General features: G+C 31.4%; 1 protein-coding gene across 3 annotated transcripts in view; it reads right to left on the minus strand.

Moving 5' to 3' along the window:
* LOC129231859 (tripartite motif-containing protein 2-like) overlaps positions 1 to 24,407 on the minus strand; it is a 97,344-nt gene that overhangs the window by 22,489 nt on the left and 50,448 nt on the right. The window contains exons 1-2 of one of the 3 annotated variants that reach the window (XM_054866240.1): positions 20,187 to 20,400; positions 3,565 to 3,744 (exon numbers count right to left, since the gene is read on the minus strand). In XM_054866240.1, the coding sequence (XP_054722215.1) occupies positions 3,565 to 3,744; positions 20,187 to 20,213 (207 nt within the window). In that variant the 5' untranslated portion in view covers positions 20,214 to 20,400. Of the gene's footprint in view, positions 1 to 3,564; positions 3,745 to 13,927; positions 13,949 to 20,186; positions 20,401 to 24,407 lie in introns of those variants that run through there. The other 2 variants (XM_054866241.1, XM_054866242.1) reach the window with 2 other exon arrangements.

Below are 24,407 nucleotides of genomic sequence, written 5' to 3' on the forward strand. Positions count from 1 at the left end.
GTTTTAACATAAATGCAAATTCTAATACAGTAGTTTACGCATATAAAACGGCTCTTTTGATCAAAAAAAAAAAATCCCTTCAGAACGTTATTTTGATTTAAAAAAAAAAAAAAATCCCTTCAGAACGTTATTTTGATTTTAAAAAAAAACCCCTTCCACTTGGTACTTTTGATCAAAAAAACCCCCTCCAGAAGGTATTTCTGGCTGCGCTAGTGGTGGATAATATATTTAATAATTAGAAAACTTTAAAATCTGTAATCGTATAAGAAGGTATGCAAAACAAATGATAACAATGCAAAAAACTTAAATTTTTTAACTTTATATTTACTAAGAAATCGACGACCTTTTGGGGCAACAGAATGCAAATTATGAAGAAATCTTAATAAATTGATATTGACCACGATTTGACCATAATTAAATGAAACCCATCTCTTTTTACATCTCCGTACTTAAATAATAGATTGAAGTGCAAATAAAAAAAATATCAGTAAAAGCAACAGACATTAGATGGATTATCTAGACCAGCGCAATAGTGAAAGAACGAGCTGTTCCTCACTTTTTTAATGTCAATGAAGAGATACGTGAAAATGAGTTATGTAGCTAAAGTGTTTAAAAATACATTCCACGTGAAAAACATTTTTATTACTATTATTTTAAGTTTTACACATATTTTTTCCTTGATTTATTTTTGATTTTAAAATTCACTTGGTTTATCTAAAAAGTATGTTAGCTTTCATTTATGTTTCCACGTCAATTTGAAGTGTAAAAGTTAATGACGGTGAGTTACATCAATTTATGGATTTTATAGATAGGGCAATTATTGATCACTTTCATTTCATATTATAAATATGATCAGAAAAAGATGATGTATACGTAATTTCAGTTGCGTTGGGTGATAGTTAATGTTAGTTAACTGCAAACAATATCAAAACGTTAAGAACACTGGAAAAAATAAGCGAAAGGTTAATGAACAGGTTTCAAAGACATTTGGATATTTTAAGGTGTTGAATTTTTTCTTTTTTCCAAAAAATCATCTTGTCTGCTGCTTAATGAGAACTTGTGGGGTTTATTTATTTTATCTGCTCTATCATTTATAAATCACTGCTATACCACTTTAAAAATGCATTTACACACAAAAAAAAAAAAAAAGAAAAGAAAAGAAAAAAAGAAAAAAGGTGAGTATCATTTACCCCAGAAATGATGAAGAAATGATCCGATCCAGAGGCAATTTCTGTTCACTGAAAGTTATTTACACCCCATTTTTTTCTGGTGCTTTTTTTTTTTTTTAAATTGTCGTTTTTGAAATGAAATAATTGATGTTAATCATTGTTTTGCGTTCTCACGTTCAGGAAACGTGTTATAGTTGTTAATAAAAGACAAAAACCTGAAATTTTTCGAATTAAAAGCAATTTTAAATCAAAAACAACAGAGGGTGCCCATATTTACCCTTTTTTTATAGACACTGACTGGAATAAATTTTATACCGCTGCAAAATTTAATTAAGCCACCACCAAATACGGTGCTATTGGAGTAAATAGGGGAAAGCCATGAACAGCGAATTGCACAAAAAGACAAACCATCTAGGATGATAACGATATACTTAAAAAATGATACACTAGTATATTATATTTTATTTATGAAATTCTAAGTTTTTGCACCATTATGACAAAACTTCTTTATAAATAACGGAAATACGTGCTCTAAATTTACACATACAGGCATTTAAATTCATAACTATGAATATGTGTGTAGTTGAGACTGTAGTTAAGACTTAATTTTGAGCATATTCTGCGTATTTTTATGATCAAAAATCAAACAGCTTTGCAGTTTTCTAAAGGCATGCCAAATTGAGTAATTTCATTCACAGGAGCTTTCCAATAATTAAAACCTTCAAAACCGAGATATAGTCTCATAGCAAAATAATTTTAAAATGACTGAAAAAGAAAAATTAAGAAAATCCAATGAAAATGGATTTGGTGATTCTGGTTTTAGCAATAATGGCCATTCCTTTTTCAAATTCATCTCCACTGAGTATTTTCATTTATAACTAGTTCAATCCGCATACTAACACATGCATGAGCATGCGCACCCAAGTCAGTGAAAAATTATTCACAGGCAGCTTATTATTTGGGAGTTGTCCATAAATGATGTCACACTATTTCAACATTTTTGACCCTCCTTTCCAGAATGCACTAAGTGTCACACTTCACTACACTCTACTATCCTCTCTATCCCCACCCCTTGTCACATGTCACGCATTTTTCATAAACATATTTTTATTAAAGAATGTGTGTTGTCAAACTTCTAGTTACCCTCTCTTTGCCCCTTGTTCGTGAAGTTGTGACAAACTGTCGCAACTTCACGAACCCCCCTTCTCCCTTAAAGCATGACATCATTTGTGGACAGCATTTTATGTTTTTTTTCCAAATTGTATCGATGAATTGCAGCTGCTAAATTTTAAGTAATTGCCCCAACTACACGTGAAACGCATGTTCTATTTATTAACGCCTATCTAATATATTTTCTAGCGAAGAATGTTTAAATAAATTAAAATAGCACCATTAGTTGTGGCGAAATGAGCTGCGAATAAACGCTGGTGGAGGAAATGGCAAGAGTTAATGCCTTTACAAGACAATAACCTCTGTGTTGCAATAGCTTCTGGAAAGAAGTTCATTTCTCATAGCAAAAACCTACGCGGTTCACCGGTCATAACATGCAAAAAAAATAATAATGCGTTTACTTTATTACTGAACAGGTTGAAGAGTTAGTTCTCCGTGAAAAAAATAAACGCACAAAATAGAAAACGTTTTGCGTGGTGTTTTATTTTGTCTTAAGGTGAAAATGAAAACGAGCGTCTTTTTATACCCTAAAAGAGCACCTGAACTCGTTTCGGTGGTTTGTTACCTTATAATAGATAGCTTGGGGGTTACCTTGAGACAGGCTATGTGACAATTGGGACCGTACCGTTTGAAATTTTTGACTAGTTTAAATATTGCACCATTTTTGTGCTTGTTACGGTTTAGGAATGATTGTATCGGGTGCCAGGCAAGTGTTGCTACATATTTGGTCATTACTTTTTTTATTTTGATGCATTTGTCATTCTGACATTAAGACTGCTATCTTTTTATTGTTATCATAGCAAAAATCAAGCAACAGGTTATTAGGAAACAAGCCTTACAATGAAAATGTATTCACTTACACTTATAGTGTACAAAAATATTTAGTTTCTTGGTGTGGGGTAAATTATCAAGGATTTGGCGAAGTTAGAATATGCTTGGAAAGTTATAAATTATTTTCATCACAAAACATCACTTCATAGAGAAACACAAACCACTAATCTTCCAAGATGAAAATCTGTTGTTTTTTGGAAATTCCGAAGGAAAATACTCAAAAGCTCGAAAGAAGAAGTCAAAAAAAAAAAAAAAAAAAAAAAAAAGAATGGAACTTTATTTTATAGAAAACATTTCATGCTTTGAATAATATTCACAAAAAACAGGAATGATTTATCAAAAAATAAGAACTATAGCAGGAAATACGTTTCAACACTTCTGATTTTTTGCTTACCTTGGGATTGACAAATCTCCCCATACAGATGCCACAGTTTAAGAACTGCGCTTCACCACTGTCCCTCGAAGAAACCAGACTCTCTGTATCATCGTCTGCCATACCTTGTTTAGATGACCAGTGATCGAGAATAAAATCACAGTATCCTACCCCAGGTTGGAGAGGGTGGCAGTCGCCAAGCTGAATAATAAAAAAAAGTTGATCGTAAGTACTTTAAGGAATTCTCAACAAGTGAAGATTCAAAATATCCCTTAAAGAAACATTAACGCATGAGATGACAGCGGTGCCCCCACCCAGGAAGGGTCATAGCGCAAGCAGCGCCATTGAAATTTTTAGGGAGGAGGTGTTTTGGGAGGTATTTTTCACCTTTTTGGGGGAGGGGCTCTTACTGTTTTGTGGGGCTGCGCGATATTTAGGTGGGCCTCCCCCCTTGTACTTAGGGGGTAGGGGCACCCCTGGAGATGAATAGTTTTGGCAATTGACTAATGCTAGATCACACCGATTGCGACAAAAATAATTTTTGTCTCAGACATTCTGGACAGTTGAGTCTGCATACTTACCACGCCCCTATCGTTGCTAATCACTTTTACCCATTGGTTTTCACTTATTCCATTACTAAAATGAACTTTTACCCAGAAGAACACAATTTATTGATTTACCAAGAGTCTATTGTAACAATCGTACTTTTTTGCTACTGAAATTGGTATGAAGCCATCACTGCTTGTTAAGATTTTTCTTGAACAATAGCATAGCAATTAATATTAAAACGTACTTTTTTACTTTATTTATACATTCTATATTAAAATACCTGAAAGTTTTAGTTATGCGTAATCGTCATTAAGAGATGACTTTTTATTTTTATCCTGTTACTTCACGTGAAATAATGAAATTTTGTAAATTGAAAGGTGCATTTTGTTGAGTTTCAATAGCAAATTTTGTAAGTCGCGATATGTTTAAAGCATAAATTAGGGAGTTGAATCAAAAGCAACTGATTTAAGACTTCGGGTAACCCGGGGTAAGGGGTAGATAGTTTGTTCATGTGCTGACTTCTAAAACGGTTTACTCAATAAATGTTGAAGAAAGGAAGTTTATTTAAGCGTCTTATCTGATTAATGTAAGAACTAATCAGCATTTGAAACAAGCATTTGATTTCAAAATTTAGATGCGAAAGAATCACTAAGAAAAAGTTTTTTTAATGGGGGGGGGGATCTGAATATTGTATGGAATTGGGCACAAGGATAAGTTCCAAATATTAGTACTTCAATCAAACAACATATAATATTGACTAAATAAATTATCTGTTAATCTTCATAACCCTTATTCATTCACATATAACCCTGTTATCAGCTGAAGACTTGAACCACTCTTGCTTTAACGAGCAAAATACTCGCCAGCTGTTTCACAAGCCCACGATTCTTAAACTCACATCAATTATCAACTTTTTTTCCGGCTTAAAAAATTATCAGCTTTGCTTTACACCAAACTTTCGTAACAATTTCACTCAGTTTTCAACAGTTCTTTTAATGACTATTCAGAACATGCTATTGGAAACGGACGATCCTTAAACCCCTACACAAAATAGAGTTCCCAAGACAGTACCGATTTCATATGCATACATAATATATATTGCATTTTATGCATGTATATATTATTCTAATTAGCTGAAATATAAATGGAAGTAGTACACCCACTAAAAGGGTGAAAAAATTTGACGTCAACTTATTAAAGAGTATCAAAGAGAGCGCGTAGAAATCTCCATATCCCCCGCTGTTCCCTTTTCTCAACTTGATGTTATTATCGAAGATTCCAATTTACTTAACCACGGAGAGCATCCAGGTGTTACATTCAAGGATATCGTCTTCGTTCATAGATTGTCCAGCTATGGGTGAAATATTTACTTGATTCCAATTTTTAGCGTCACTCCCTTCGTTGCGTATAACGTAGCAAGCAGGTGGTATGGTGTGACTGCGTAGAATGAACAGCGTAGGTATAGTTCAGGATATTACTTAATTTTTTTTATAGCCGTACCAACGAGGCAAATAAAGGGTGCATCCATACCAATTTTGGTTTGGGATGCGCATCGGATTTGTATCCACGAAGTGTGGGAGGGTTGAACCAAAGCTTAATTTTATTTGGATAGGGATAAGGGGGCACATGTGAACAGTTTTTTTTTATTTCTTTATTTTTCAAAAAATATTAGCAATTTCTCAGAAGGAAATTGTCCCCATGATTGAATAGTCTTTTCCTTGTATCATGTAATTTTTTGAATTGAAAACAAATACAGGCGTCCCTCGTAAACAACGGTACTTGTACAACACGGTTTCGATATTACACGGTACGAGACTTGAATTTAGAACTTCTGGTTTTGATATAACACGAATGTCATCTTTAAAAAAGATGAAATTTCATTTTTGTTTAATACATTCTGTTAATGGTTGAAAACTCTAATAAGTTTTTACTTTGTTTTTATGAAACTTGGTTTCGAAATAATATGGTATACATCCCTTGATTTACATTATTTCTAAGTCTCGTGTAGCACGGTTTCGATACAACACGATGCACATTGACACGATTTTTACTTTCTACATGGTTAATTAGCGTAAAAAATAAGTTAAAAAGTTATTTTCAAAAAAGTCTCGTATAACACGGTTTCGATACTACACGGAACGAATTAACCGTGTTATACAAGGGAAGCCTGTATATATATTTCTTTACTTCATGGTATTTTATAAAAAAAAATCCTCCATTGTTCACGTCTGTCCATGGGGCATATGCAACAAATGTTGTATTCGAGTGCCACACACACACACACACACACACACACACACACACACACACACAGAGAGAGAGAGAGAGAGAGAAAGACCGTAAAATGAGGTCCAAAACATTTCTTTCCTTTTTAAACATGCCATTGCAATTTCTCACTGTCAAGTGGTAATATTCATACAATCACACTGACAAGAACGCAACGTTTAAAATAAGTAGCATTATGCACTGAAACACTTGTCAGTAAATCTTCTGAGTCAGAGACAGAATATATGTTATCATAAAAATCGGTACGAAAACTTAATTTTTTTTTCTTTGTCAGTTTTATCGAGGTCAAACTTAATTAACGCCTTTTTTTTTGCCAGACTGGTACAAATTATTTGACAACTGCACGAATATGATTTTTCATTTTGAGAATGTGGGCCTGAGACGAAGCATCTTCATTTTAGCTATATCACATTTCCTTTCAGCTAAGTTTAAAATGAAAATGAGGCACAAAAAATTCAGAAATTGATTATTTCATTTAAGAAAACTTTCGTAATTTTTTACAGAAGGAAAAAAAAACTTTAAAAGGAAGTAAATTAGTCACACAAGTTTCGTCTCTGTGAGGTTTAATAATGCTTAAGAAACTGAATATTGCATTTATAAGCTATTGGAGTTTGATGAAGAACAAATATAAATTTCGGTTGATTATTTCGTTGTTTTCAAGATTTGGTACTTTTTGATTTCTTATTTAAAAAGACAAGCCTAGAAAGAAAAAGTTATTATTTACTGCAAAACAATGTATAAAGTATTGAAGAAAAAAAAAGTTTTTTTTAATGAATTTTAAATTTTGAAGAATTTTAATTAAGTGGAGTAATTGCAACATGTAACGGAGCTTAGGCACGTAATCCACGACATCGTGAAGTTAAATTTTTAACCAGGGTAAGTGAAAGGAAATATTGAAATTTTATTTTTCATTCAGACGTTCTATTTAATCTTCAAATAAATTAATGTTATTAAGTTGCAACAAATATACATTTCTTTTTCTACCCCGTATGCCTCTTTTTACCCCCCTCTCCCCTACAGTTTTTTGGGCCAATATCTTTGTAACTTTAACTTGAGTTTAATTTAACTTTTGAGAATCAAGAACTAATTTTATTTAATACTAGGGTGCAGATGAGCAAAATAAAAGGTAAAAGATGGTAATTCATCCTTAAATACAAAAAATTGCTACAAATTGCAAACACGTGTTTCAGGGTTTTAAGGAGCCCCTTTTCTAGGCAAAATAAGTGAGCTTATGGATGAAAAGGCATTCGACAAAAGCTAACTTTTGTTATCATTGAAGATCTCAATTATTACCCATGATAAAATAACTGCAGATTTTCTTACCAATGATTCACATATTTCATTTCATATTATTAATATTTTTATTATCATGGTAAATAATTTAAGTGATGTGCAATGGCGCAAGAGTGTCATAGCGCGAAACTACGAAATCATTAAATTATTTCTAAGTCGGTGATTGCTGATGATGAAAACTACGAGGAGGAACCCTTTTGTTAATAATACATTATTATGTAAATGCTTACTTATAATTCAAATTAAAAAAAGTTTCACGCATTATTTTATCTGATTTATTCGAAAGTAAAACCACTACTATGAATACAAACATTGCTGTTTGAAGACCATTAATCATCGCAAAGTAACTAAAAACGATGATAATTACTCGTCATTATGAACAGAAGACTTGAAAAATTATGCAGTTAATTTCACTTAGAGAGCTCATGAGGATTCAGAAAAAAAGTCAAAGAATAAGAAGTTGAACTGCCTCCTCCTTTTGTCGCTCCATACATCATGTTCTCAATATGGTATCAAATCGACATTTTTCATTCTTGCTTGACGGTTCCGCCTAATAGTGACAGCTAAGGCCAGGATGGGATAGCTTAAAAATATGTAGGTCAGTAGTTTTAAACATAATTGTCTGTTTTGAGGAAAGTAAACTAAAGCGGGAAGGATTTGATTTATAAGCGATGATTTGTGCAATGGTTTAGCCCTCAAGAAATAAGAGGGAAAGCATTTGCAGTGATGCTCCGATCTATCGTTCCCGGATCCATCGTTTTCCCACATTGATCGTTTTATTTCTGCGGTCCACGCACAAATTATATATAAGTAACGTTAATGAGAAACCCGCATGTAACGTTATTTGAAAAGTTGTTTTCCCTTGTTCATCGTTGTAAAATAAATCTTTTCGAGTTAAAAAGCCAAAAAGGACGATTTTTTTACCTTCAATTTTTCAAAAATCATGGCTTTTTTAACTGTCAAAACCATTATACACGAAAATTTGCTTTTGAATTTTAAGGTATGATTGAAAACCCTTACAGTTACTGTTTTCTCAAATAAGTCACACTTAATTTTATACAACATCAATTAATTTCTGTTTCAGTTTCAAAAGCAACACATTATTTATTAGAACACAGTAAAGAATAAATAGATACACAAATCATGAAATTTAACAATAAAAAGTACTGGCATATATGCTGCCTTGGGCAGGTAAACGGCAGTATCTACTGAGGTGAGTTTTCGAGATTTTGAAGAAACGCGTTTTGGATTCGCTAGCAAAATCATTTTTTTCCCTTTCAAACAAATGTTTGACATCTATTTCAACTTGTTCAAGCTCATTTGACTGATTAGAACATAATTCATCAGTAGAGTTAAATAATGTTTAGATGTTTGAGGTGTTATGTGGGTTACACGTGCAAACTGATATTTTAATTGTTTAGCATATATTTACTGCAGTTATTGTTTAAATCTATCACTCATAATATGATAAATTTTACTATGTTAACATGGTTTGAAATGTTTTAAGTTAATATCAACTAAGTAAACAACAGTTATTTTGATTTCATTGTGTTTATAGTGTCATATGGATACTTGATGCTTGGAATCATGTATCCCTCTAAATGAAGGAATCAAGTATCCCTAATATGCGATTTTTACAAACATACTTGTTCTTTTATTAACAATCAGTGGCAATTCACTAAAAATATGTCTCAATTATTAAAGGCTATCTATACTTCAACATTACACTTCGGAATTTGTTTCAAGTTGTATTTAATGGATAATGTAAACTTCGAAATGTTTTCCCTAAAAAAAGTTTCCCTTGAAACATTCAGACGATCATTTCTTGAGCTAAAACAAAATGGCTGAAAAAAAATGTTGCCAGTTTTTATGTACAAGTATAACTTCAATATAATTTTCAGGTTTCAAATCTCTACGTAATGATTTTGGTACATTTTTGGCTTTGAGATAATGTATTCCCAGGGATCAAGTATCCCCAGTCTCCCCCAAGTCATCGCTTTCCTGCATTCACCGTGTTTTTCCACATACCTTTTGAAAACCAGTGGATCGAAGTTCTACTAAATAGGAATATACGACGATCAATATAACCATCAAACGTTTGGACGACCATGTAGCAGACAACCTTTAGAGAAACTCCTTTGACAGTACTATACGGACTTTGCTGGTGATGATTCTGTTCCAACGTTAACCATCCTTGAAGGAGGTTTTCACCGCTTCCTTGCGCAGCTGAGAGCTAGAAAGTGTTAAGTCTCACTAAATGGCAGGATGCGTCCTAGAGAAATGATTTTGTAGTTCACGCCTATACCATGTTGACAGCATGTGTTAGTGCTCTTAGTTCATATAAATTCAATCTGTAATGCCGTCTCAAATTTTGTCGGTGAATGAAAGATGTATTTTTTCTTCTTTATCCCCCCCCCCCTCTTTTAATTGACGCTGGTCAAATCTTTTTAAGACTTAATTTTGTGTACGAGATATTTTTAGGAACGGTACTTAAATTTACTATTGAGTCATACAGGTAACATTCAGATTGTTAATAATTTATAGTTTCTTTTTTTTTCTTTTCAAAAAATGTTTACTAGTATTAATTATATTAATATTATTATTAATAATAGTAGTAGTAGTAGCATGTACAGTGAAACCTCCCTTAACGGACACTCCCGAATAACGGACACCTCTAATTAACGGACACATGTAATTCACTCTGAATAACGGACACTCCGAATAACGGACAGTTATTTCACAAAAAATTTCCCTTGCGATCGTAGCACTTCCGGGTTTTTTTTTCTTTTCACAGAATATCTTAGCAACTATTTGCATTACAAAGCTTTTCATCCTCCACAACTGATATCCCCCCCCCCTCATTTCCTTATCACTGTTTCTTGGAATTAAAAGGGTGGTAATGGGCAGAGGCAGCGATTGGGGCTTAAACGTTGGGGGCAGAAAAAAAAAAGAACTAAAAGGCATGGTACTTTTTGCGGGCAGCAAAAAATGAAAAAGAAAATTAAAGTCATAATTTTGTAACGGCTAGTTTTGAGAGTATTGAAGCAGATAAGTGAAAACTGATGTCAGTCTAACAATTAACGTACGTTTTTCTTAAGATTTTAATGAATTTTGTACACAATAACAATTCAAAAGTTACGATAAAAAAGAGGAAATTGGGCGCTTTTTCTAACTGAGGCTCTCAGGAGATGCAATTGAGCAGACCGGCGCCGGTAGTAGTCGGCTTTATGGCGCCGTGGTTTCGTTGGGTTGTTTAATTTTTAGATATGAAAAGGATTTGCCCATATTCAAGGTCATATTGCCAACTGTCAATCATGCATCATGCAATAGTGATACTCGAGATAAAATAAATTAACCATAAAAAGTGTGTGTGTGTGTGGGGGGGGGGGGTGCTCCGCCGAATCGCCGCCATTGGTAATGCAAAAAAAGAGATGTCAAACTGTTTTAACTGTTTACTTTAACTAATTAAATGCTTTTTAAGACAAGTGTGTGCTGTCAGTATACCTTTATTAAGAAAAAATAGATTAATTACACTTGACGTAAAATGTAGTAAACCTTTCGCATTTTTTTCGATTGTGTTCTAAAAAGGGAACAACAGCCCATTTTGAAAAAGGTAAATTAAGTAGTTCCTCCCAATAGCGGACACCTCCCAATAACGGACAAAACTTCTAGTCCCTTGACTGTCCGCTATTGGGAGGTTTCACTGTATTTTTTTTATATGTTTCGAAAATTTGCTAAAACTACATATTTTAATTTCTCTAAATGAAACTCTTCAATGTTTTTAGCCACCCTAAGATAGTAAGTACCCTTACAATTATGCCTCTTGACTACTAAGAGGGCATTAGATCAATTTCGGCATCTACCATTTGATAACCATGACAACCAGACGTTAAATAAGAAAAATCGGACGAAGACTTACCATGTGAATGGAACAGAACTTTTGTTGTCACTGTCCCATACCAATGTTCGTGAAATGGAAAAAATAGAACGTTTCTATATTTCTGAAGAAGAGGATACTCAAAAAATATGGCGAAAGAAAGATCATCGTTGATTATTATTATTATTATTATTATTATTATTATTATTATTATTATTATTTTGTTGAAACATTCCAATCAAAATGTTGATGACAGTGCAAATATCGTGTTAATATTGTTTTTGTCTCAGAAACGGCCTTGCTCGCCTTATGCAAGAGCTATACGGACTTTACGATGAGAGTTAAATTTTTTCGTTACCACTGACTCTTCTCTAAACTATCCACTGCTAGCCAACCGATAAAATGATTTTTTATCGATTTATTCGATAAAGGTCCTTTAATATTTGAACATTTATATTTGTGTTTTCTCTTATGCTCGGATGAATCGTCATTTTGGAATTCCACAGAACAACCTAGAAAAAACGTCATTAGATCATTTATATGTGCAATGAAAGTTAGCCTATTCTTTTCTTTTGGAGATCGTTGTGAATTATGCGTAAAGAGCAATATCGTAAGCCGCACGTTCAGTGGATTTCAATGTATAAATTTTATGTTAGAGGAAAAGAAACATTGTTTCTGAATAAAATATATCAATTCTACATGATTCATGGGATTAATAAAAAAGGCAAACATACATACATCTAGTTATATATTTCTTCGAACATTTTTTTCAACCGCAATTTACCGACGGTACTTTTAACTACAATTTCATTTACAAATACTTAATCAGCACAGTGCTGAAAAATTTCAATTTCTTAACTTTGGATTACCAAAAGTCCTTAAGAAATAAGAAAGAAAACCTGTGCAATTAATATTTTAATTTCCTTTCAATTTGTGATTTAGGATGTGGTAAAATGGTGTATGGAATTTAAAAGGAAAAACAGTAAAATCATGCACAAATCTTAAAAACGATTTTTACGAACACAATAACTTTTTCTGCGTGTTAAATTATCCATTTATCAAATGTTAAAGTAATAAAGAAACCTTCTACCGTAATACATGGGTTAAATAAAATAATCATTAATGTGAAGTAATATAGTTTATTTTTTGTCGTCCGATAATTTAGTCGATTATTATAGAGTGTTTGAACTGCATACACTTATAGTTCAATTTAGCTTTTGTTTGAAATCTTTAATTTTAATTTAATATTTTTACAAGGACACGATGGAAAAAAAAAATGTGTCTTCTCCTCTTTTGGATTAAAATACAGCTATGTCGATAAGAAAAGGAGATCACCGGTAATAATCCTCCTTTACTGATTTCATGGTATTAAGTCTGAATAATTTGGTTTTAAAGAGAGTGAATTTACAGTCTTTTCACATCATTCAAGTAAAAATGACGTCAAGCAATAGACAAGTGTTTAACATGCTGAGTTACAAAGCGGAGCACGGATAGGAAGGTAGGATATGCAATGATACTATCAACAATCCGCCAACTATGTCACAGAGCAGTGAATTGCGTATCAGTCGTCATATCTCATATCTGCACTTGCTCTTGAAGGGATCTTCATTTTCGATATTTAAGAGGCATTTATCGGGCGGAGATCAGGATCCAGTTTTGTATTCTTTAAAAGTTACTCTGTAGACAAGCTCTTGTCTTTTGTGTTAATCTCTTTTCTATGCAATGCAGTCATTGTAATCTTTGTCTATTTATTATTATTATTTTTTTTTTTACGGTTATGTAGGATGCATAGTTTTTATTGGTGCACTTGAGATATCCCAGATCACTTCTTTTACAAATAAAACATAGAAGTACGCTATCTGCAGGTAGTGTTTTTTCTTTTTATCAAGGACTTGTTAGACATTGGAGATTAATAAATGAATTTAACTTCTAGTGTAAGAAATTATATATATATATATATATATATATATATATATATATATATATATATATATATATATATATATATATATATTTTTTGTTCATACAAAGTTTCAAATTTAGAAATCAGAGACATATCTAACTACTAAAATAAGAAAAAACGTCATAAAGCTCAAATTGCAGATTACTGCAGACACGTGTTTCGGCGTTTCAAGGAACGTCTTTTTCAATGCAAAAGAAATCAGTTTATAGATGAAAAGACTGTCTTTTTACCCATAAGCTCATTTCTTTTGCATTGAAAAAGGTCTGCAGTAATCTGCAATTTGAGCTTTTTGACGTTGTTTCTTCTTATTTTGCTATTTACATTTAACTTATATCTAACTACGTTTGTTTGATTATGTAATTGCTAAGTTGTACAGAGAATATTTTCGTACGAAAACTAATTTTGAGATCACTTACTTTCATTTACAGAAATGCTTTCAATTTCGATAAACATTACTCACTGTGAACAATAAAGGGTATAAGGCTCACAATACATAGCTTCGTTTCCATACATATATAGAAGCTCCATCTTGTTGAAAAAGTAGATTAGAATATCGTTAACATGAGCATGGGTAGTGTGAATTTCTTTTATCATAAACCGCTTGACATGTATCCTTCAAAATGGTTTACACTTGAAGGAGTGTACTGATAATATTGAAATAAGATAATATGACTGAACCTTTTTTTCCTCCGGATCCAACTGCTTCTTTTGAAACTAAAGGAGTTTGGGCGGAAATATTTCTATTTTCTATCTCATCCATATATATATCTGTGTAAATCATTGAGGGGGGGGGGGGACGTTATTTTTTCAGAAATTATTTTGGCATTTTATGAATAAAGTAGATGAATATGAATGATAGCTGTTATGAGACAAACAGCTTCACTGTGATAAACAAAATATCAGTATTGTAGAATCTCGATATCTGAAATTCTTTTAACCGAAACCTCGTTTAACCGAGGTCGGTTTACTGAAATTTTATTTTATTAATTTTGGTGAGTAAACAGTATATCATTTCAAGGTCACCAGCGACGATCCTTTCTACAGAGGGCACTAAACTATCTATGCATTTCTATCACTTCTGCATTCTTTTCCTCCAAAAACACCAGTAAATCTTTGGATCACTAAATATTTGTAATTTTAAAAATGCCATTATGTTGTAAAGCGATCGACTATGAAAGTAAAGCGTTGTTCTATTAAGCACCTTATTATATTTAAAGTACCTACTTACGTTTAAAGCTAAAGAAAAAAAGTGTAGTTGACCGTATTATTAATAACACATTAAAAAAAACTCACTGTTTTATGTGTTATTAAATTTACATTGCATTTTCTGACTTGTGTGACATTTATTGAACAAATTTGTTTATAAATTACGGTAATCGGGTAACGGCAAGAAGTAACAGACATGCTTAAGACATCGCTCTCAGGTTAACTCAATTTTCTGAGCTTTTTAATGTATTGAGACTTTTTAAACTATTTTTCTCTCATACAACTACATCTCATCTAACGTCGGCTGCTTCTGGATCCTCTGAATTAGTTAATTTTATTTTTATTTGCTCAATTTCGGAAAAAGGTCCGATCCCCAGTAACAGATGCCGAAAAATCTGATGATATCCAGTAACAGATAGGATGAGGAAAGGATAATAATGGACAAAATTTCTTTTCTCTCTGCGCAAAAGCTCTTTATGTTTTGAAATAAATCCTTATTAAATTTAGTTAAACATGAAACACCAGCTGACCTCGTGGCGGCTGTTCGTCACCTTCCACCACTGCCTTGTAAATATCAACTGATTCATAAAATTCACTCTGATAACACTAGATGGTTGCACTGTATTCATGGGCCACAGCAACATCCGTTTTACCCGTCAAAAATTCTTATTATTAAATTTCAAACTTACGACTGTCTGTTACTGGACCATTGTCTGTTACTGGTGCCGTTACCCTACTATGGTTAAAAGCATCACATGTAGTAGTCACTTTGTAAATGTGAACATCTTTAGCCAGAGCTCAAGTTTCAGGTATCAACTGACAGCCATTTTTGAGCGCTTCTTTTATCCGAAATTTTCAGTTTATCGATGGTGGTCTAGTCCCAATCACTTCGGTTAATTGAGTACTACTGTACTGCGGACCGATTCGATCATAAGACATATAAGGAATTGAAATTATCTGCTGCCCTCAGACCTTCTTGGCAAATCTTGTTAGTTAACTCCCCCCCCCCCTTTTCCACACAACCGTTGATAAGGTCATTCTTAGGAAACATGTAGCTTCTTGAAGTAAGATCACGGAAAAAATAAATACAAGCAATAAGCAAAAATATTCAACTACAAATACTACAAACACAATGATGTGATGTCAATAAGAACGAAAGGAAAGGCTTTTTGCAGTTTATTCCGTACTTTAAAACGTGTTCTATACAAAAAAAAAAATGAATGAGAATGACTTTTATATTCTATCAGCAAATTATTTCAATTATACCTTTTTATCATTTAAAGCTGATATCTAAGCGTAAAATATGAAATATCTTTATTTTATGCAAAGGAAAAACTGTATTTAATTTTAAAACTATAACATTTTCCCCCCCTGAAACTGTAAAGCATAATGTTTCAGTAAATTCCAACTGTTAATGAACTTTTTAGTAATAAAATTTTAAATGCAACCAACTTTTTTATTATAATATTTGAGCATAAATACGCATGGGATGCAAATTATAGGACTGAATTACAAGAAACCTTTCCTATAATGTAAAATTGCGAACCTGAATAAAAAAAATAAACAAATAAATAAATTAAAAAGCAAACAAGGAAAGAACTGTCCTGTCGTGCTAAGCGCAAAAGTGGTATCTGCTGTGGAGCTCAAAATGAGAAATTCACGAATAAAGTTTTACAACTCGTTTCTTTGATTTGCGACTTAATTAAATGTTCAACTCGCAGTAGTTGTTTCGTAAATAACTTATCTAACCTACATGAGAGCGTATTTTTATAAAAATCTTAATTCAAAAGTAATGAACGCAATTACGACAAATTTTCTCTTCAAAACCTTTCCATATACTAGGTTAATTTCACCGTAAGTGACTATTACTAGGCATTTTTAGGGATATCTGTACAGATACGATTAAAATAGCTTAGTAAAACGCGCTTAATGTATCATTAAATAATACTCTGCTTTATTTGGACTCATTTGCCGCTTTATTTTGTTAATACAAATCTAACAGAATCTACCTTCTGAAAAATACCATTTTCAAAATTTCGGTCATTTAAAACTGTACACCATAATAATTATTTTCCGTTCTTTATATTCAAAGAATGTGTTGATGCTATCATTTATAATGTTTTAATTTCTAGATTCATTTTTACCCAGCATGAAGATAATTTTGACAGCAGACGATACTTAAATAAAAATATAATTGGCCGTGGAAAGAAATGTGTGTGTGTGTGTGTACGTGTTTTTTTTTTTTTTTTTTTTTTTTTTTTTGCATGAAAGAATTAGATATGAATATTTTACATGCATTAAGAATTTGCATTTTGAATAAAAATTTAAATAGAAAAAGCTGAATATTTACTTGAACGTTTGTGCAAAGTTGCATTAGTTTTTATTATCGACCTATATCAACTATCCTACGGTAAACTAATTTTAGTACTCTGTTACAATAAACTGCTACATTATTCAATGTGCTGCTTTACTGCGGTATAAAAGTCATATCTACAAATTACTAAGTAAAAAAGTGGTAACTGCGCTGATACCACTTTAAAGGCTTAGTATTTGTCACTTACGTTCAATTCCCTTAGCAAACTACGCAAAATGTCAAGTTACGACTTTTTTCTTAAAGCTTTTTTTTTAATATTTCGCCTTCACAAATCGCCAAAGAACTTGAGATTTAGGTAAATTAAATTACTAACGACCACCTGATGACAATAACTCAATTTTGATAAAATGTGCAGATACCACATCCGTGCTTAGCACGGCAGTATCTTTATACGATACAAAGGGAATATTTTTAAGCCTTTCTGCAGAAAATATATTTAGTTATTAATCGTTACCAAATAAAAAAAGTAGTGCAAAAATTAAAAAATAATAATAATAATAAATTAAAAAAAAAAAAAAACTTCTTAGCGAACCATTTATATCAAAAATAAAATCGCTTGCAACACTTGCCTTTGTGTGTGTATGTGTGAAGGTTGGGAACAAATTGGTTAGAATAGCGTATTTCAACTTTTTTTCGTTGCCCAACTATAATAATAATAATAACGATAATACTAAAACTGAAAATAATAATAATGAAACTTTTAAACGAAATTAAAATTTGTCTTCTCAATAATGATTTATAGCAACAACAAAATCATGGGCGCTTTGAATTCTCTTCATTTTGGTTAACTCAATCAATTTCTAACATTCGTAAATATTAAGTCTATCAATAAACAAATTTCGAGTTTAAAATAAATCATTTTTTATTTTTTGAAACAATAATTAAATAAATTTAAAAAATAAACATTTAAAATCTGATCCTTTTTTTAATGACAACGTTTAAATTTCCCCCTTACCCTTAAATACCCTTAAAATAGGGATGTTGTGAAATTTTCTTTTTCTTTTTGTTTTCTTTGTTCTCCATGATTTACGTCTTAAGGTGTTGATGCGCACATAAATACAAACTGTACACTGTTTGCTTCTTTTGTAGTACTGTACACGTTATACATCAAAAGTTCTTGATCCACGGGAATACATTGTGCTCCACCTGCTTAACATACAAATATTCTGAAAGATAGTTGGCGTTTGGGTTAGGGTTACAACTAATGTACTATGTATCAAGTACCATGCTCCGGTTGGTTGGCCATGATATTTCCGTGCCGTGTACCAAGAATAAAAAGCTCTTTCCAATAAAGTTTTTTCGAAGCACAAATCTGCTTATTCATTCAGAATATAAGGTTCGAATTTCGGCGAAGAACCTAATGTTGCCTTTTGAACTGCTCAAATTTGAACGAAACACTGCTCAAATCAAAAAGTAAAACTTGGGAATGAAGTGCCCTGACCGACAACTTTCGAACAAAAAATGTTTTGTTCGAATTAAAATACTCCCTGAAGCGTAATAAAGAAGGAAAGGGTTGTTAGGCAGACAGACCGACTGACACACATCTCTCGATTTCAAAACTCAACTTTTAAATTTTTAATTCTAATATCAATACCATTATTATTTAACGATAGTTTTACTACACATTATGCATCTATTAATAGTCGGGTAATGTAGGGCGAAGTACCTGAGATACCTTAAATTTTTCAAAATGAACAAATTAGAAATTTGTTTTGAATAATTGCAGTACACAAGGATAGAACAATGTGTTTTGTTATAAAACTTGAATTGAAACATTATTTTATATTTTTTTCAGTAAATTTGTTCCTTCCATAAAAAATGGAAAACTTTCGAATCGTTTTCGTGGGGCAAAGTGAAAAATAAAATATTTTTCTAGAGAATTTTTTTCTGTTTGATTATTGAAAATAGTTTTGATCAATGAAAGAATAAATAAATAATAAATAATTAATATATACAAAAAAATAAATGAGTGAATAAGTAGTGAATGAATAAAAAAATAGCTGAATGAATGAATAAATGAGTGAATTTTAAATGAGGGAATTTAAATGAACTAATTACTAAATAACTGTAAGTGATTTAACAAATGATTGAATAAGTTAATGAAATGATCTATTTAATTTTGCCTTTTCCACTTTGCCCCGCATACACTTGACAAATAGTACCATTTAAAATAAAAATAAACTTAATATCAAATAAATACTGCATCGAATATTAATAGGTCTCAATTAAGATTTAAAATGTTTTCAACAAGAACAATATCATTTTATAATAACAAATATAATTTTTGACTTGCTACAAAATATTACAATATGATTATCAGTTTTTAAAAATTTTTTGTAATATCATATGTTTTTATCTTTAGAGATAACTTTTTCCTGACTGGCATTGAGTACATGTATTGCTACATAGTTAAAATATTAGCAAGTAGCTGTCGCTAAAACAGAGTAAATACATATTTCCCATTTCACTTTTTTCCACATTCCTCTACTTCGTAAAGTGGTGTGTGCTGAGCTAAAAGTAGTCTGCTACACGTACTGTTATAAAACAAGCAGCGCTAATATAAGTACAGTTGAAAAATGTCTCGGAGATTTAAATACAATTAATTTCTATTTTTGAATGAAAAAAGAACAATTTGAAATTAGTTACCTTCTTATGCATTCGTCTAATCTAATGATATGAATTTTTAGAAATATTTTTTTCACTAAATATTTCATAAGTAAAACACATGTGAAAATGTCAGTAAAATTTTCAAAAAAAAAAAAAAGTTATGCGATGTTTTTTTTTTTTTTTTTTTGAAAAAGGAAAATTTTTTTCATCCCGATTTTCAAAAAGTAACACAAAAAAGATGTTGACCCTTATTAACATAAACTGTACAGCAGATTTATGAGTAACATTTTGGAATTTTGTTGGACTCACTCTGTTAATTGTAGACGTACTGTCGAAAAAATCAAATCTTAAAAAATACGAAAATTAGAATTTATATATATATATATATAAATAAAAAGTGTACTTTGTGTAATTATTTTTATTTTCCAAAAGAAAAAAAAAACGTACAAAAAGTTAAACCAAATAATTCAAATGCTCAATTCACGTACCTTCTGAAAATACGTAGCTAGCATCATTTTGCGTCTTAGATTGAATCGAGCTTCAGGCCTTTGAAGTTGGAACCGTTAATGACATCCCCGAAGATAGAGAATAAAGTGAAAGCTGTAGACGGTTGTGTCAGGTTTTAAGTTGCTAGAGCAGACGTTTCATGGAACATGACCTTCTGACAAACGGTGAGAAATTTTCAGGTGGGCAGACATTCACTGTTGATTGACGTTCGGCTCCTACGCACACTTAAAGACCGTAGTAAAACTTTCCAATGGTTGAATAACCCCACGGGACAGGGTCGAAATCGTAACTGGGTTGGGTTCTGGTAATGAAGTTTTTTTTTTTTTTTTTTTTTCATGCATTGTTAACATTATTTATTTATTTGTTTCTTTCCCTTCTATTTTTTTTAGAAATAGGAATTTGCTTCTTAAATTTTCAGGGGATTGTTATCGCAATTTAAAAGAAAAAAAAATAACTTTGAGAACATAAATAAATAAATAAACCTATTAGGGGTTGCAGGAGTTCAACTGAATCGTTCATTTGCACCATGCATTGTTAGCGTTATTTACTTATTTGTATCTTTCTCTATCTCTCTCTCTCTCCTTCTGTTTTGCTTATGTTCTTTCTTCCTTTTTCTTTTTGAATAGAAATTTGCCTCTCGAATAAACCGGGGACTTTTATCGCAATTTCTATACATTTTTAAGCATTGAAGGATAAACTTGGTAGAGATTGCAAAAGATCAAATAAATCGTTTATCTCGAAGGTTTTTTTTTTTTTTTTTTTTTAATGCAGTCAAAATGTAAAGGAGTTGAATTGGAGAAGGGCATACGAGGCAAAAGATCAGGTAGACGTAAGAGAGGATTTATGAGAATTTTATATGTACTGTCATAATGCCAAAACTGATTCATAAATTCAACTTCAAAACCCTAATCCCAAAGTTAAATTCGTTTAAAATCATACAGTAAGTGTAAATGTAAATAATACCTCCTTGTGTCTCTTCTCGGCTGTTAATGCGATAAAATATATTTGCATTACTGGATGATATAACTGAACTGTTAAAAAATATAGATAAAGTATTACTGACAATTAAAGAAAAAATACTGCAAAGTACAAAAAAAGTCAATTTTTGGGTAATTTCACAAAAATGTACGGTTTATTTGCGAACTAAAAACTGTAAAGGAACGTAGTTAATTATAAAGACATGTGAAAAGGTTTTTAAAGTTAAAAGGAAACGTCTTATTGGTAATAGAACAAGAATTTTAAACATTTGTATTTTCATGAAATGTTCTAAAATTTAACCATTTTTTACCCTTTTTTTTTCCAAACTAGCTCGTTTCCCGGCGGATAAACCTTAATATTCTTCAAAAATAATACTAGAAATGAATTTCTCGGGTGTAAATACATAATATCCAAAAATGTGCAAGTCGATATTTAAAAAAAAAAAAAAAAAAACTAACGCATGACATACACTAATAGATAGTGAAGAACTGTTTCAATTAATTACACTATAACTAGCTGCCTACCCGGCGTTGTTCGGGCTACCTAAAAAATGAAAAAGATGTCCAGCAGTTGAAGTTTTTGTAGTACTCTGACATCAGTTTCAAACGCGTTAAGGTTGATAACGTGAAATAAAGTATTAAGACTTCATAAATACCATTAAGAATTAATTTAATACCAAGTGATCAGATTCCAATTAAGCTTTAGTAAAAAACATTAAAAGCAATATTTTGTTCAACACTGTTTCCATTAAAGAAATCCAAACAATCTTAATTTAACGTGTTCTTTTAACTAAACAGGAAGAAAAAAGAGAGTTATTATAATTCGGAAACTCACCCATATGAAGGGAAAAGTCAAAAAAAAAAAAAAAAAAAAAAAAAACATAATCAGTCGCACATCTTAAACTTACCGAACTATGAGGCTGGTAATGATAAACTTACACTACACCAAATAAATATGACTAAAGAAATATTTTTCATATGCTGAAAAGAGTTAAGAACGTTGGCTGTAAAAAATTAAAAAAAGAGCAAAACATTAAATAAATATTATGTCCGAATAGAGCAACCGATTAACCCAGTTGATTGTTTTGATGACTTTATTCCCACTGAAACAAATATTAAAATGTTATTTATTAACAGAAACGTAAAATGGCAACAGAAAGAAATAAAAATCATTGCTTAGAATAAAAGAGAAACGAAGCTAATTTACAATAAATTTCTAAACGAAAAAAATGCTTTGGTTTTAGAGGAGTTTTAGGATTAATATATTAGAATAAAAGATAAATGAAACTAATTTAAAAAAAATTCTAGATGGAAACGTTGTTATAAGATTTGGACAGCAGCCAAAAAAAATTCCTTTCAAAACAATTATTAGAATTTTATTTGCTCACTCAAGTGCAAAATGGCAAGAGGAAAAAAATAAAAATACTTGAATAACGTAATGTTAATTAATGTTTTAATTAATATATCCGCTGATTAAAGTCGTACAATTACGAGATTTGTCTTATTGTTTTCTCTGGAAAATTTCGAATCGATCCGTACCTCGTTCGGCTCTCGACTCGCATCGGTTCTCGAGAAGATTGAGCTTCAGATTTTCAGACAGACATGAACAGATTTTAATTGTATGGATTGCAATTACCTACCAAAACAAAGCAGTAATAAGACCGGTATCGTTTCTAAAACTTTCACAAGTCAGGTTTTTTTCGTTTCAAGAAAGGTTACCTATTCGAAATAACCCATTCAAATATATTCACTATGCTTGAGAAATAACCGCATTAAATCGAAGAAAATAAATGAATAAATAAATAGATATGAGATTTACAGTAAAGAGTAAAACGTACAGTGGCTCCCAAAAGTGTTCGTACACATTGAAATTTTTTAGTAAAACCAAAATAACTCAAAACTGAATTCGAATATTAAGTCCAATATTTTTTCACATCATTTCTATGTCATTCTAAATATAACCCATTGGTTTTTTTTTTCAAAATATTGACGGGTCTTCTTTTTGAATTGGGTCAGAAAACGAAGAGACAGAGAAGTAACACGCCACAAAAATCATCGTACACTCAAATATTTTCGAATAAATTCATGATTAAAATTATCATATGCCGTTTTATTAATAGTTTTGCATTGTGTTGACATTATAAGTCATTTGGCTTTAATTTTTTGTTTATTTATTCCTTAATATATTGCTTATTACTGTAAAATGGCTGGTATTCGTAAAAATCCGCAAACGCCATTCAAAATTTGAATTTTTTTCCCACAGTAGTGGTAAATTGGTTTGAAATGTCTCTAAATTAGTTAATTTATTTTTTTGTATAGTAAAGTGCTTGATAAAATGCTTTAAAGAAAGGAATCGGATCGAAAACAAAGTAAGAAAAGGTCAACCGGCAAAGTTGACAAAGCGTGATCGTAGATTTAAAGTTAAAAAATTTATGAAAAATACACATTTGAGTACTAAAAAAGTTTCTGCAAAGTGAAATAAAACATTTTATATTTAATTTTCACCTAAAATTGTCCGCCAAGTTCTTTGATTAGCTGGATTAAATGGGACCTCTTCCCGCAGAAATTTTCTTGGTCGTGCGAAAAACAGAAAGGTTACGCTTTTCGTCCCAAAATCAATGATAAATAAGCTAAAAACAGTTTAGAATCATGTCTTACTTACAGATAAAAATTAATTCAACATTTTTGGTTAAATTGTTGTTCAACTGTAAGTAGAAGAAAGAATTAGGAACTTAATCTTAAGAACGTAGTTGGATCAATTAATCAGGACGGTGAAGGTGTTTTAGTGTGAGGGTGCATATCAGCATCAGGACTTGGTAGTTTGTAATTTTTTGATGAAATAATGAATCATGCTGTTCCTTTAAATATTTTAAAAACCAATTTTGAACTCTTAGCGAAAAATTTGGTTATTGGAAACAACTTTGGTTTTTATCAAGATAACGATAAGAAGCACACGGTTTTCAACGTTTGCGTCTAGTGCCTCGAAAATTGTCCTAAAGTTTAGAAAATACCCCCTCAATCTCCAGATTGTAACTTAATGTAACGTATTTAGAGATATCTGGAGGTTAGATTACGAAAATAGGGCTTTAAAACGAAAATAGAGCTAGAAATAGTAATACTCGAAGTGTGGTAGAACACTTACTCAGAAATTACGCTAAAAAGAGAAAGAAAAAGAATGAAATCTATTCACAGACGTTTAAAAGGTGTTATAAATACTGTATGATA

This window comes from Uloborus diversus, chromosome 10, assembly GCF_026930045.1.
Source record: "Uloborus diversus isolate 005 chromosome 10, Udiv.v.3.1, whole genome shotgun sequence".
NCBI classification, from domain to species: domain Eukaryota; kingdom Metazoa; phylum Arthropoda; class Arachnida; order Araneae; family Uloboridae; genus Uloborus; species Uloborus diversus.